The following is a 14,903-nucleotide window of genomic DNA, read 5'->3' on the forward strand; positions in this document are numbered from 1 at the left end:
TTGCTTCCTCTTCACAACACATGTTCTGTATAGATAGCAGACAATTTCTGCTTCCTGAAATTGGCATATTTCTCCGAGAAGAACTGAGATGAGGTTTAGTGTAAAACTGGGCCAAGCCTCCCAAGCAAGGAGTTTAAGTAAAAAGTGCCAGAAACATCATTAGTCAATCATGTGAGTTGGTAATGCAGGTTAGAGTTACAAAACACTAGGTTATTTTTACACACGGATTAAAGCTTCTCCACGGCAGAGGGGGTGAATACTTAAAGTCCCTGACCACTGGCAACATTGTTGGTAGCTGAGGGTAGAGTAGGCTGGAAAATTGACTGGGCCTCCCCTCTCACCCTCCATGAAAGAGCCAAAGTCCCAGTGATTCCTGAAGCAACTGCTCTCTGGGGGGTCTAGGAGACAATCCAGACAATCACTGAATTAGGACAAGTAAAGACAGGTGCTCATTTTTCCTCTGTGGCGCTGAGCAGTTTCAGTCCTTATCTGCGACAAACAACGCAACTTCAAAAGAGTCCTCCCATAGGGAGTGGTCCCCATGGGGGGTGGTCCTCATGGGCGATGGTCCCCATGGAGGATGGTCCCCATGAGCAGTGGGCCCCATGGAAGGGTGGTCCCCATTGGGCGTGGTCCTGCAGCTATGGCGAGCTGGTGACTGGATATCAACATTTTCAGCCCAGGCCAGTTGTACAGCCTTGAGTGGGTCTGGCGGTCAGTCATTCTGTTCAGAGACAGTTATATTGACTAGAGAGCTCCCCAGGTTCCTGGTCTTTTGACTCGGAGAGACCCTGCGTGTGAGGTGCTGCCCCCTGGCCTGGAGGAGAGGCGTGTCCACAGGATGTGGGAGTTGCAGGGGTCCACTGCTGTGCCTGCGGGCCGCCTGGGAAAGGTGTCTGCCCCCAAACAGGCACACGTGAAACAGCACAGAGGTGGGACATGTTGTGTGTGTGTCCGGGCAGGGAGGCGTGGCGACCCTCCAGTCCTGCCGCACGGGGCGCAGGGGCTGCACACATCCCGCCGTGCTCGCCAAGCCAAGGGCGGAGCTAGGTGCATGGCTTAGCGGCTGCTTCCCCACACGAAACCCAACGGAGCCTCAAGGAGCTACCACTGATCGACAGGGAAGAAGGAAAGCAGAGCGGGTGAGTCACTGCATTTAGAGCCAAGGTGTTTTATAGAAAAGCACCTCTGATACTTCCATAGTGAGAGATACTCCGCCGTCCTTTGTGGCTTTCAGGAGTCCTGTGAAACCTGTTCTTTAAAGGCCGTGACTTTTCATGGGCTTCTCTTGGGTGTTAACAGCAGTGAGTTAGGGAGAGTACTGTTACTACGCGACAGCGGACCCGGTACAAACTCGACAGAGAACACAGAGCCGGGAACAAGCCGGAGCTGGTAATGCACGTGTAGTTCAAAGAATGACTGATTCATACGAAAAAAGAAAAGCAATTACAGTGTAAGTAAATTTTATTACAGAGAAGAGTTTTAAAGCAAACGTTTAATTAATGACCCCAACGTCCTTGCTCCAAGTTGCATTTCTGTTCCACGGGATGTCCTTTCTTCGGGGGGGGGGGGGGCCCTGCTTTGCCATCATGTGTCTGTGCCAATAAGTGTGACAGGACCCAGAAGATCCAGAGCAAGATGGTGAGGAGACAGACACAGTTGGCCCTTGGACAGTATGGACTCTGCGGCAGCCATCTGCCCCAACAAATGGTGCCTATAACTTTCGATCCCCCCAGAACTCAACTGTGAATAGCCTACTGTTGCCGGGAAGCCTCAGGGTAACGAGGGTCAGTGAGCAGGTATTTCGTATGTTACCTGTGTCCTAAACCATATTCTGGCAATAAAGTCAGCTAGAGAACAGAAAAGGGATTTAAAATCATAAGGAAGAGGAAAGACATTTACGATCCGCAGGTGTGTTAACTGGAAGGCCGGCAGGTACAGGCCCTGGGGCTGGGCCAGGACAGGGGCGGGTGGGGCGGGCTGCTGGGTGAGTGCAGTCTCTGTGCCCCTGTCCGGGGTGGGGCTGAGTCCGCGGGCAGCTGCCGCCTCTCCTGAGCGCCCACCTGGGGGAAGTGGGGCTGGGGCCTCGGTGTCCCAGCACAGCCCCAGGGTGTCAGAAGGACTGGGGTGCCCTGTGCAGGGCCAGCTGGCCGGCCCCTGGGGACCCTCCTTGGCTGCAGCGCTGCCACTCCCCTCCCCAGGGCGCGTGGGGGGGCAGCGTGTGGGACCCCTGCACCCGCGGCCTAGGAAGATCCTGGGAGCCTGGGTGCTTAGTGAGTAAAGGCAAGTGGCTTCTTTTTTTTTTTTTTTAAGTTTTTTTTTTTGTTTGTTTATTTACAGCATAACAGTGTTCATTGTTTTGGCATCACACCCAGTGCTCCATGCAGTACATGCCCTCCCTATTACCCACCACCTGGTTCCTCAATCTCCCACCCCCCCGCCCCTTCAAAACCCTCTGGTGGTTTTTCAGAGTCCATAGTCTCTCATGGTTCATCTCCTCTTCCAGTTTCCCTCAACTCCCTTCTCCTCTCCATCTCCCCATGTCCTCCATGTTCTTTGTTATGCTCCACAAATAAGTGAGACCATACGATACTTGACTCTCTCTGCTTGACTTATTTCGCTCAGCATAATCTCTTCCAGTCCCGTCCATGTTGCTACAGAAGTTGGGTATTCGTCCTTTCTGATGGAGGCATAATACTCCATCGTGTATATGGACCACATCTTCCTTATCCATTCATCCGTTGAAGGGCATCTTGGTTCCTTCCACAGTTTGGCGGCCGTAGCCATTGCTGCAATAAACATTGGGGTACAGATGGCCCTTCTTTTCACTACATCTGTATCTTTGGGGTAAATACCCAGCAGAAGGCACGTGGCTTCTGCTGTCAACTCTAAAAGGCAGGGAGGCCACCGGGGGGGCTCAGTCAGTGGCATTGACTCCGGGTGTCCATCAGGTCCTGGTCTCAAGGTTGTGGGATGAAGCCCTTGACGGGGTTCGCACTGGGCATGGAGCCTGCTTAGGATTCTCTCTTCCTCTCCCCCTTGCCCCCCAGGCACCTGCTGCAGCTCGCTCTCTCCCTAAAATAAATAAATAAACGGTGTAAGTGGACCCGTGCAGTTTGGAGCTGTCCTTTGGGGGCAACTGCATGCCCGAGTCTGGTGGGGCTTCAGGACGCCCCTCCTGCGCAGTGTGTGAGCCTTGCCCCAGAGGCCTTGTGCGCCCGCAGAGCGCACAGCAGGAAGGGGCCTGCGTGACTGCAGGCTCCTTCTCTGACCTCACTTGCCCCTCACTCTGTCTCCTTATTGGGTCCTGCCCTTCAGCCGCAGATGCCTCTGTGCTCTGCAAACAAACAAGCTCCTTTCCACCTCCCGGACTTTGCCCTGCCACTCCTCTGTGGGGGGGCCCCCCTTCCCTGCCACTCCTCCCGAACACCCCCTCCCCCGGCTCCCCGCCTTCCACCACGGAGCCCCAGGCCGGCCTCCCCCTACGCCTGCTGTGTCCCCTGCGAGCGCGTCACATCCGCGGGCTGGGCATGGGGTACACCTTCCCCGGAGGAGCCTTCGGAAGTCTGGGTCACCGTCCTGCGCCCGCCACAGAGCAACTGCGTGCACTGAGGAAACTCACTTGGCCTCTTCGTGCAGCAGTTTTGTGGTCTGTAAGGGACAAAGCTGTTCCCCAAGCATTTGGGGTGCAGGTACCGAGGCCCCCCCGGCACGTGCTGAGATGGGGAATCAGGAAGGGGCGCCTGAGTGGAAAGACCCCGGGCTCCTACCCACCGGCACTGCAACAAGGACCTTCTGCTTTCATTCTGCGGCGCATTTTTGACTCAGTGGCATTGACTCCGGGTGTCCATCAGGTCCTGGTCTCAAGGTCGTGGGATGAAGCCCTTGACGGGGTTCGCACTGGGCATGGAGCCTGCTTAGGATTCTCTCTTCCTCTCCCCTCTCTTGATGGACTCAAGAGTTCATCTGAAGAAAGTCATCCATATCACTATCAAAAATGCAAAGTTTTAAAAGTTTTAAAATCACTGATTCTGATCATTAAGCCCCCTTCCATCTCGAATCGTGACAGTGTCTCATGGAGCGTTCACCCTTCCCAACTCCCACAGCCAGACCGAATTTCCTGTTACTATTTCTGCTAAATATTTTTGGCATCATCAGCCAAATTCAAAGCTTCCGAGTTATTTTTAACAGTTCCTCCTTCTTCCCCTTCTCCACACAAGGGGTTGCCTAATGCTTGTAAATGACTTCCTCATCGACTTCTTATCTCCGTTCCCCAAGGATGGAAATAAGGCCCCATGTAAGCCGGGGGGCAGGGGGTCAGACCCAGTCAGCTTGGCCTGCTCCAGTGGCCCTCTCACCGTTCTCCCTGTGTGTCTCCCGTCGGCCCGTGACCCACACAGCGACTGATCAGCCACGGCTGTGTCGTGAATCGCAGAGATGTGCCCACAGCCCATCCTGGACACAGGCTACTCCTGCCCACCACAGCCCCCTGCCACGGGTCTGTATGTTGGGGTCACCAGGCCCTGGGACATGGGACCTTACTTTCCTGGTGAGGCATCAACAGCCTGGGTCATGGCCTCTAAGTTTACTGGCAAAAGAATTTTGTCCAAAGGGTGGCCATCGATCAATCCGGTGTTTCCTCTTGGGGAATGAAAATGCAGGGTTTGAGGGAGTCCGCAGACATCAGGACGGACAAGAAGGAAGAGGAATAGGAGAGGCATTGGCCAAGGAGCACGGAGGCAGGTCCTCGGCTGTAGGAGAGCAAGGGGACTGGGAGGAAGACGGCGGCTGCCCTGCGTGGAGGGACACCTGATGGAAGCCTCCCTTCCTCACGCCAGACAAAAGTCACCTCCTTCTGAACACAGCACTTAGGCCCTCTGTTTTGTCTTCTGTTTCTCTCTGCACCACTGGGAGCTCCTTGAGGGCAGGCAGTATAGGGCTACATGCTGGCGAAGGATTCTGGGGCTTCCGCAGCGCTGCAGCAAAAGCCACCCTCGTTGCTATCCAAAAACAGATTCTAGCACCGTCCTGAGAGGTCGGGGGAGGATCCGGGAGTCTCTCCAGGCCGTGCCATCCACATGATTCTGCTCAGCTGCATCATTAACATAGCTCCCTACTCGGGAGCAAACTCCGGGACGTGAGCTGAGTTCTCTTGGCCTAAAACCTTTGGCCCCGCGGAGCCTGAACTGGACAGCCCCACAGCCTGGGGAGCCCGTGGGACAGGGAGACAGCGCGGCTCCACGCAGAGGAGGACTGCTTTTTCCTGCAAGAAGGAGGAGGACGTTGGCCGGCAAACAAAACAAGAACAGCCTCTTCGACTTGCAGGTTCTTATCCGCAGTCCTCTTTGTCTCCGCTGAGAAGGCAGGGGATGCATATTCCCCTCGAGGGCACAGTTCGTTGCTAACTTTGTCTGCTCCCCGCCACAAGATGACTGTGTCCCCCGCTTACTGAGCGAACCCCGGGAGCCAGGGCCTGGACTGAGGGCCCCTCCTACGCCCTGGGTCTCACTTGATTTTCTTAGCAGACGCTGACGGAGTTGTGTCACTAAGCTCACTCTGCTGCTGGGGACACCGTGACTTGAAGGGGTGAAGAGCAGAAAGGCACAGTTAGGAAGAAAAAGAAGCAGGGCTGGGAGTTCGGGGAAGCCCAGAGCTCGCTGTGCCTCCCTGCCCCGCTGACTCCCCAAGGCAGCGCACTGAGGCCTGTGCTGGGGAAGCAGGTGTGTGCAAGGTGGCCGGGAATCACTGTGCACTCCTGCACACAGCTGCCTGTGCAAGAGCCGGGCACGCAGACATGCTGCTGAGAGCCGGGGGTAGCGGAGAAGTGGCCGAGGAAAGAAGGGAGCCTCTTGGGAAGCCACGGGCTGCCTGGTGGGGTCAGCCTCAGGGTCCACGGGCTCAGGGACAGCCCAGCTTGTAAAACAGACGTGAGCCGTCCGCGACGAGCTTCTGTGCACCGTCAGCTTCTCTGGAAAGAGAAGACGGGGTTCTGTTGACTCTTGCACCTAGAGCAGGTGGAAACGCTCAAACGGCCAGTTTTCAATCCGCGTGCGGCCTGCACGGAGCCGAGGGCTGCCTTCCTAAGGACCTATGCCGCTGCATCTCCCCACCGGCCAGCTTCCTGCCGGGCCCGGGCGGAGGGAATCCCCCCTCACCTGGCGCCGGCAGTCCTCGAGCTCCTAGAACACGAGTCCTCCCCAGAGAAGGGAAACACGATTTTTAAGCACCTGCTGGACACACACACCGTGGGGACAGGTGCACCTTGAGGCGCTCTCCAGTGAATCCCTGGTGCTCCGGGAAGGCTGGCCGGGGGCGGGGGAGGGGAGGGGGAGGAGGCGTCCTGGGCAAGACTGACCTGAAATGAGTGGAATCCAGGTCCTTTTGGGGATCCAGGTGACCTGACCTGGGCACTGGTCTTCAAGGCAAAGAGTTATGGCCTTTCCCCTTTCTGTGTCTCATCAAGGGAGTCTGAGCTGAAGTTTGCAGGTTTGAGATGGGCAAATCTTTTTAAAGAGAAAGAAAACAGTGTTACTCAAGCCCGAGTTAGGACAGGTGCCCTGGATACTCCGTTTCCACAGGGAAGTAAGAGCTCCTGGGAAGGGCCATTTGGTGCAGGATTATATATGGTTTTTACATGACGAGTTAGAGTATCCTAATGAAGAACATCCCGGAAAGTTACAGACTTTATCTTACGTTTTTAGTAGGTTCAAGTATGTTCAACTGTAATCTTATGGGAACCAGGGAGGTTTTTCTTCTTACCTTTCTGTTTGGTATGCTGCTTTTTGGTTATTTTTTAAACGAAGCAGATGGGCGTCGTGCACTCAGGGCAGAAACAGAGCCCATGCATTGAGGTTTGCTTGAATCATTTTGAATCATTTTGACCTCTGTAAATGCTACAGGTGTAGCCTTCCTGGGAGCCTGGGAGCAGGACCCACCAATGTTAGTAGTAGAAGATTTCCTTTATCTGAGTGTCCTTCATAGGGAGCTCACCCACATCCGGGGGAAGGGAGCGGTTTCCATGGAAGCCGGTGGTTTCCTCCGTGTCCTGACTCACCACTCACATCCTAACCCAACTTCCATGCCGTCTTCGGGCTCTGCTCCACAATGGGCACATAAAATCCTCGTTCCTTTCTTTCGTTCCCTGCAACACTTACAGGCAGCTATAAGATCGTAGCTTGTGTCTTACCTGGGGTCCTCACCTGAAGTGCGCATTCCATACACGCTCACGGCCCTCACACTGAGACACGGGCATCCCCGTTCTTAGTCTGGGATTTGGCTTCGTACCTGCCTGAATGTTGCTGGGCCAGATTGGCCTTCTGTCTCCTTCCACCCAGTCTTCCTTCCCCCAGTTAGATGGTGATCTGTGAGGTTGGGAGATGCGTGTTTTCTTTCTCCAGTGCCCCTGAAGGAGTACCCCTGCTTATAAGTACATGTGAGCGGTCGGGATCAGCCAGAAGTCGATAGAAGCGTCTTTGGTGCCCATTGTGCGGCCATCAAGACGCGTCTGAGTGAGAAACACTTGTCTCCTAGGCTGGAAGGCTGGCCGGAAGCTAAACAGACGGAGTTTTCCCAGTTTATGTCCATGATAGAAAACACTCTAGAAAAAAATCCCAGAAAGTGGAATTTTAAAATCTTTTGTTTTCTCAGGTGTATTTTTAAATTAACTTTACTTAGAGCATTATCTAGAGAGGTGAGATACATCACCTCCTTCTGCTTTCCACCTGGCTCATGTCCATGGCTCTAGTTCGTTAATAATAGATAGATGAGCAGAATTTCGGATTAGTTCCAAATTCGTCAAGAGTGCAAACACACAGCAGGCCAAAGTCATGTACTACTCATAGGCCGTTGTTCAGGGAGGAGAGAGGAGGGTCTGGTGGTTTCCTCCTTGTGTAACGATGTGTCCCTGCCTTGTCTGAAGCCCATCAGGCCCTTAGCTCTCGGGATTGTGCGGACTCGGCAGTGTGTCCTACAGACATCGCCTGGTCTGGCCTCATGGCCCCTTCCGCTCTAGCCCAGTCTCTGGTTCCGTGGCCCTCCCGCCCCCTTCCCGCCCTCCTCCGTCATTCTTCCTGCAGCTTCTTGAAGATGCCACAGTCTGCTTCCTGCCTGGCCTCAGTGTCCGCCATTCTCTGCTCAGTGGAGCCATGACTCCCTCTTCAACCTTCAGGTCTTACTTTAAACGTCACTTCAGCTGGGAGCTTCCCCTGACCTTAGGTCTGGGTCGGGGCATGACCCTCCTTTGTTCGTTAGAATTGGCTGTTTCTATTCTGTGTTCTCTACTCAGACGTGAGCTCAGTTCATGGCAGGGAAATGAAAGCTCTAGCTGTATTTATGCTTGTACAAACACACACACACGTACACACAGACATATTAGATACACATAGTATACACGCACATGTTATACATACACAGTTATATACACGTGTTATATACACGCACAGTATACACGCACATATACACACAGATACACGCCTGTCCTCTACACACATGCATTATACATGCATGTGTTACACACAGGTGTACACATGTACACACACAGTACACACACGTATATATGCACACATATTCCATACACAGGGATACTCTATCTACACACACGTCGAGCAGGAAAGCGGGGAAATGACTGGTCTCACCCGTCACGGTCTCGTGCCCCGCAGTTAGGGTCTTTTGAGCACGGGGCTCGGACAGCCCTGGGCTACTGCACGGCAGGAGCTCATGGTGAGGGTGCTGTGGGCAGGAGGGAAGGTCAGAAGCTCCGTGGGTGCACGGCCAAGGCCACCTTGGGAGCAGGGCAAGAAAGGCCCCAATGTGGGCCCCAGGCTTTAGAGAGCTCATATGTCCTAGAGAAGCTGATTTTTCTATTTGACATCCCAAGAAGGTGTTATGAGTATTTCTTGGCCCCTTCAGTGAGCAGCACCTGGGAGAGGAAAGCACAGGGCGGACTGGCCCCTTATGTCTGTAGGGGCCGGGCTGCAGTGTGGCGATGTGTACCCGTGAGTGGTGCGGGCTCGGGCAAGGAGGCAGTCGCCCCCATCCCGTGATGTGTGCATCTCTGCGGACGGGGCTCCCCTGGTGTCTTTGCTCCTTTGCTCCTCTCTGTTGGTGTCATGCAGTCCGGGAAGGTGGTTATGACTCCCTGGAAATCTCGAGTCAGGAAAGGGACGGGCTGAGGCAGTCACCCGAGCGCTTGAACTGATGCGTCCTGATCCCAGGTTCGGACAGGGCCAGTCATGCTACAGAGTCCTGGCCAGAGCCCGGCTTCCACGCTGGCGCAGCAGACCCAGGAGACTGGGGGACGTGAGGGCGTAGAGATAGTGCAGGGAGAGGCGGGGGCCCTCCGCTTCCCTGCCGTCCAGTCTGTGAGCCCACACCCGCTGCGGGTCGTGGGCTGGGAGTGAGAGTGCAGCCACGGGCGTGATCTGATTGGGAACTATTTACACGTGCAGGAGCTGGGTCTCCACTTGGGTCCTGCCCCGTGGCTCCCCATGGCTCCCCAGCAGTATTTCAGGTAACCCTGCACGCAATCTGGCTTCTTGTTCCGAGACTCCGTGCTCATTGACTCCTTGGAAGTGGGCATCGTCACTGCCTCTAACTTTCTGTTCAAGGAGTGACTCGTCTTCTAACATGGGCTTGTATCGAGTCTCCTGTCTGCACGGACCAACTGAACGGCTCACGCTCAAGGGTGCTCTCAGAGAGGACCACCTGGTTGGCCAGGCACTGCTCGGTGTGCGGCCCCTCTGCAGGCAGACCTTTCCTGCACACGCTCCGAGCCCATCCGCCACCTCATGAGGGCCTCGGGTGAGGCATCCCTCTGTGAGACACACCCGCGTCTGTGACGGCAGGTCTGGTGGCCACAGAAGCATGGGGCTTGGGCTGAGAAAAGCTCTCTGGGCACTGGCCCTGCAGAGGCCATGAGCGGAGCCGGCGTCCCGAGTTCCCAGCCCAGAACGTGCTGTTGCCCTCGTCCTGCTGCAGCCTGCTCTCACGTTAACTTTTTTTAAGTCATGTATGCAATTTTTCTCATTTCCACCTAAACCATGCCAGGCAAGGAAAGGCACAAGAGTCTAAATTAAATCATTCTGAGTCTTCTGCAAAAGAGGAAAGAAAAATAAGAACCTTCAGACTTCAATACCAGATCTAGAGTTTTTCAGATTATTTAGGAAGGTGTGGTCTGCGATTTCTCTGTAAATGCACTCTGGTCTCAGCGATGCCTCATGTATTCGGGAATGATTTCATTTCCTCTCCAATGGCCAGTAATAGTCACCATAACATTAAGTCAGTGAGGGGGAAAAATCCATGTCTGTATGTAGACAACAGATTAATTCCTTTTCATGACACAGTAGTTTGGGGCACTTTTTGTGACTAGTTCTGTAGAATTCCTTCAGACGGTTAGTTACAGAGCTTCTCTGGTCCGCTCATTAAGCTGCCCCAAGTACGAGGCTGGCCGTTCCGTGGTGGAGCAGTTCCGGCACCCAGACCTGCCCAGCCTTCCTAGAGTGCTATGGCTCCTGCTGTTCTGAGCGTGGTTCTGGGCTCAAGAGTAAGCCAGTACGTTGACCTCAGTCTTTCCTCGCATTTGACACTGCCTCCTTCCTGGCCTTCCCACTCAGTGGAGGCAGCAGGGCTGGGTGACAGGCATCCTGGGACCCCTCAGAGTCATGGGTCCAGACTCCCTTCCGCCAGTTGTACAGTGCATGGACGTGGGTGGGACAGGCTTCTCCACCGACGTCTCCAAAGACTCTGAAGCCTTCGTCTTTCTTGGGGAAAGAGGAAGAGACAGATGAGAAAACAGGAGCCTTAAGTCTCTTGTGCACTAGAGAGTTCAATTCTCAGAATCAAGGAGAGCTTCCAACATGGGCTTCTCAACTCTGGCGATTCACTTGGAACCAGTCCCCATGTCTACAGTGCTCGTCCTGTAGCCCCAACCTGGAGCTTCTAAGGTTGAGGTTGGGGTGGGGACTGGCATGTGGACGTATCTGAAGAGTCTAATGGTAACATTCCTGCTCAGATAGGGTTGAAAACCAGTGATTTGGATGAGCGGCTTACAACTTGCTTTTACTCCACGCTCCACTTAGGGAGCACGAGCTCCCTAAGTGACTTTGGACAGGGAGAAGCTGGATCTCCAGGAAGAGTGCGGTCGCTCAGCAATGAAGTCTGCCCGACATTGGATGTTGACTTCCCCGTCAAGTGTCGTTGGGAGACCCCTGTGCAGGCGTGGTTGCAAACGCATCCTGAAAAACTCAAAGCAAGTCGGGACATGGCAGAAACCAAAAACGAACCACTTTTGATACAGGTGACAGAATGCATCCTTCTTAAGAACAGCGAGTGAAAGAAGGCAGTCACAGAAGGTTACATGCTGCAATTCCTTTCTACAACTTTCTTGAAAAGACAAAAAAGCACATAGACAAAAATCAAATGACTGGTTCTCAGGCTCCGAGAGTGGGAGAAAGGGGTTATTGCAAAAGGTGAAAGGAATTTTTTGAGGTCATAGAGATGGTGTGGGTTGGAGGTCAGTGTGGCCCAGACTTCTAAGAGCTGCTTGCTTGTCACATGAAGCTTCAGCACGAGGATCTGGGCTTGCGTCATACCCGGAGTGAGGCACGGAAGACCCTGGATGGAACGACAGATCCTGTCCCACAGGGAAAGACAAAAGATACTTCCATGGTAATTAGTGTTTCTAGAGACAGGAACGTCCCAAAGAGGGAGGAATTTATTTTCCCCCATTTTTTATTATAGGAAGAACACATGACACACACTGTGTTTTTAGAAAATGTTTGAGGGTCCGATTCTGTTAACCGCATCCACACGGAAGGCAGGTGTCTCGCATGACCGAGACCCACCCTGAACAGCCCCTGTGTCTCCCCTGCAAACCACCCTGGCCGTCCTGCGTCTGTGAGCTCGATGGTCGTGTCCGCCCCACGCCAGGGAGCCAGCAGTGCTGGGTTTCCGCCACTGGCTTGTTTCCCTCAGCGCGCCGGCCTCAAGGCTCATTCACGTTGTCGTGTGCGGCGGCACCTTCCTTCCGAGGCTCAGTACTGTTCGGCTGTAGGCGAGACCACGTTGTCTTGGTGCAGTCGTTCCTCCAGGGACATCGAGGACGCTCCCGCCTCTTGACGCTTGTGCCTGATCCTGCCGCGACCACGAGAGCAGAAGCGCGTCTCTGAGAGCCTGCCGTCCGTGCTTCGGGACGAGTGTCCAGAGCTGGTGCTGCGGCGTCACGCGTCGCTCTGTGTTAACTCTTCGAGGAACCTCTGTACTGTTTTCCACGGCAGCTGCACCGTTCTGTGTCCCACCAGCAGCACCGCTGGCCTCTAGCCCCCCGCGGCCTCGCCAGCGCTGACAATGTTTGCCCGTTTTCACAGTGACCGTCCTGGCAGGCGGGTGTTTCATCGTTTCCATTTGCGTTCATTGGTGATTCCTCACGAGGACTCACGGGCATCCTCTCCGCTGTCTGTGGGCCGCCTGCGCGTCTCCTTCAGACAATGCTCATTCGAGTTGTTTCCCAGTTTTAAATTGGGTCGTTAGGTTTCTAGAAGTAATTAACATGCTTACTGCTCTTGAGTTGTGAGAGATCGTCATGTTTGCTTTGGGCGTCCCCTCTCAGACGTGCGGTTTACAGAGACTTGGTCCCGTTCTGTGTGTCGCCTCGTCACTCTGCTCGCTGTTCCCTGCGCCCTGCGGGAGTCTGTTCGTTTGATACAATCCGGCTTGCCTATTTTTTGGGCTTTTGTTGCCTGTGCTGTTGGTTCAGACCCAGCAAATTACTGCCAAGACCCATGTTCTGACGCTTGTCCCCTGAGCTCTCTTACATTTAGGCCTAATCCACTTTGAGCTGACTTCTGTGTGCGGTGTGGAAGCTCCATGCCCGTCACTGAAGGCAGGGAGTAGAGATCTCCTGCGTCCGGTCCCTTTCCCAGTCCGTCTGGCAGTGTTTGCTTCGTGGATGCAGTTGTTCAAGGTCGGGTGCGTGTGTACACACAACTGTTGTGTCTTTGCCGTTGCAGAATGTCCTTCTTTGTCTTCTGTGCCAGCTTTTTGCCTAGGGTCTCTGTTTCCGATACAAGTATGGCCACCTCAGCTCTCTTTTGGTTGTCGTTTGCCGGGAATACTTTTCTCCATCCTTCACTCTCGGACTTTGCATGTCCTCCAGTCTAAGATGAGTCTCTTGTGGATGGTGTGCTGCTGGAGCTTGTGTTCATACTTTGTCACTGTGTGTCTTTGGGTCAAGGAGGTCCATCCAGGCTCATTTACAGTAATTAGGTAGAGAAGGACATGCCGTTGTCCTCTTGGTCATTGCTGTCCTCTGTCCTGTAGCTCTTCAGTCCCTCTCTTGCTACCTCTCTTGCTGTGTTTTGTTGATTTTGTGTGTCTGTGTGACATGTTTTCATCCTATTCTCATTCTCTTTTGTGTACCTTCCTGGGGAACTTTCTTTGTACTGTGGGGCTGATGTAGAACATCTTAGTCACAACACCCAGCTTCAAGCTGGCAGTGACTTCATTTCAGCTGCTCGCACACCCACACTACACTTTAGCGTCTGCCCCCCACTGCCTGTTATTATGCCACAAACTATGTCTTTCTGTATTGTCTATCCATTAACATATATTTTTAAAAATATTTTATTTATTTGACAGAGAGAAATCACAACTAGGCAGAGAGGCAGGCAGAGAGAGAGGAGGAAGCAGGCTCCCTGCGGGGCAGAGAGCCCAATGTGGGGCTCGATCCCAGGACCCTGGGATCATGACCTGAGCCGAAGGCAGAGGCTTTAACCCACTGAGCCACCCAGGCGCCCCCATTAACATATTTTTATAGCTAAAGCAATTTTTACACTTTTGTGACTTACGCACCACTCCTACGGTATTTCCATGTTCTGCGTGTGTCTATATATTTGCTCTTACCAGTGAGATTTCCACTTCCATATTTGGTGGTGCTTCTAACACCCTTCCGTTCTGATCCGAAGACCTCTGGGACATTTCCTGGGACATGTCTTCCCCGTGCTTGGACACGTCAATTCTGCATTAGGTGCACCTGCCTGCTTCTTGTTTCAGGAGCTTGCAAGCTTTTGCTTCCCTGGGGATCTGTCTGGAGTAATGCAGGTTCTCATGAGCCTACTCTTTTGTTTCTGGCACTGCCAAGGCTTCTAGAATATTCCAAGTCCCACTGTGTCGGCGAGATAAACACTAGTCCCTTGGGCAGCACCGTGAAAAGTCAGAATGTTGGACTTAACACTCCAGCCTTCTCTTTCTCCCGAGAAGGGGAGCTCTGTCTGCTCTACCCTGTGCCTTCTGAAGCAGCAGCTCGCTGCCGAGCTGTCCTTGTTCTTGGAGGCTGCTGTGTGTCCATGCCGCCAGGTCCCGTCTGTGCTGAGGCAGGTGAGACAGAAGTGGCTCCCTTGGGAAGCCCCCTGCAGAGCCTGAAGATCAGACACTCCCCAGAGTGGAGCCAGAGTTGGGGTTTCTCTTCTATTCACCGCACCGAGCCGCAGGGAGGCAGTATGGTGAGCGAGTGCTGCAGACCATAGCCTGTGTTCTCGGGCCCCCCAGCTGATGCCATTTCCCGTCAGCACCTGGAGTAGAGCAAGGCAGAAACCATTTCCAAGGCAGCTCCCTGAAAAGCCTGAACACTGGGTGTAATGTTGTCTTCTCTCTTTCTCCCTAGGCAGAAGCTGGGAGCTGGGAGTTTTCTTGTCACCCACCATGCTGATCCCGCAGGAGGTGCTCTGGTGAGTACGGGCCACGAATTTTGCTCCTGGCTTTGGTCAGGCTAATTCTGCCCTCAGTGGGGGTGCAGGAGCCGCTTACCTGGTTTCTGGGTTTCTCACAAGCAGAATGGGTCCAGCTGTCGTTGAATCAGAGTCTTCAGGTGGGAAAGGACCCCCGTTCTGCCTTCCTGCTGACGTCACTGC

General features: G+C 53.9%; 1 protein-coding gene across 2 annotated transcripts in view; it reads left to right on the top strand.

Moving 5' to 3' along the window:
* Nucleotides 1-1,400: 1,400 nt before the first annotated feature.
* MMP12 (matrix metallopeptidase 12) overlaps nt 1,401-14,903 on the top strand; it is a 68,100-nt gene continuing 54,597 nt past the window's right edge. For both annotated transcript variants that reach the window (XM_046017791.1, XM_046017789.1), the window contains exons 1-2: nt 1,401-1,453; nt 14,657-14,720. In XM_046017791.1, coding sequence (XP_045873747.1) covers nt 1,416-1,453; nt 14,657-14,720 — 102 coding nt within the window. In that variant the 5' untranslated portion in view covers nt 1,401-1,415. The remainder of the gene's footprint in view (nt 1,454-14,656; nt 14,721-14,903) is intronic.

The sequence above is a fragment of the Meles meles genome, chromosome 8 (genome assembly GCF_922984935.1).
Source record: "Meles meles chromosome 8, mMelMel3.1 paternal haplotype, whole genome shotgun sequence".
Lineage (NCBI taxonomy): Eukaryota > Metazoa > Chordata > Mammalia > Carnivora > Mustelidae > Meles > Meles meles.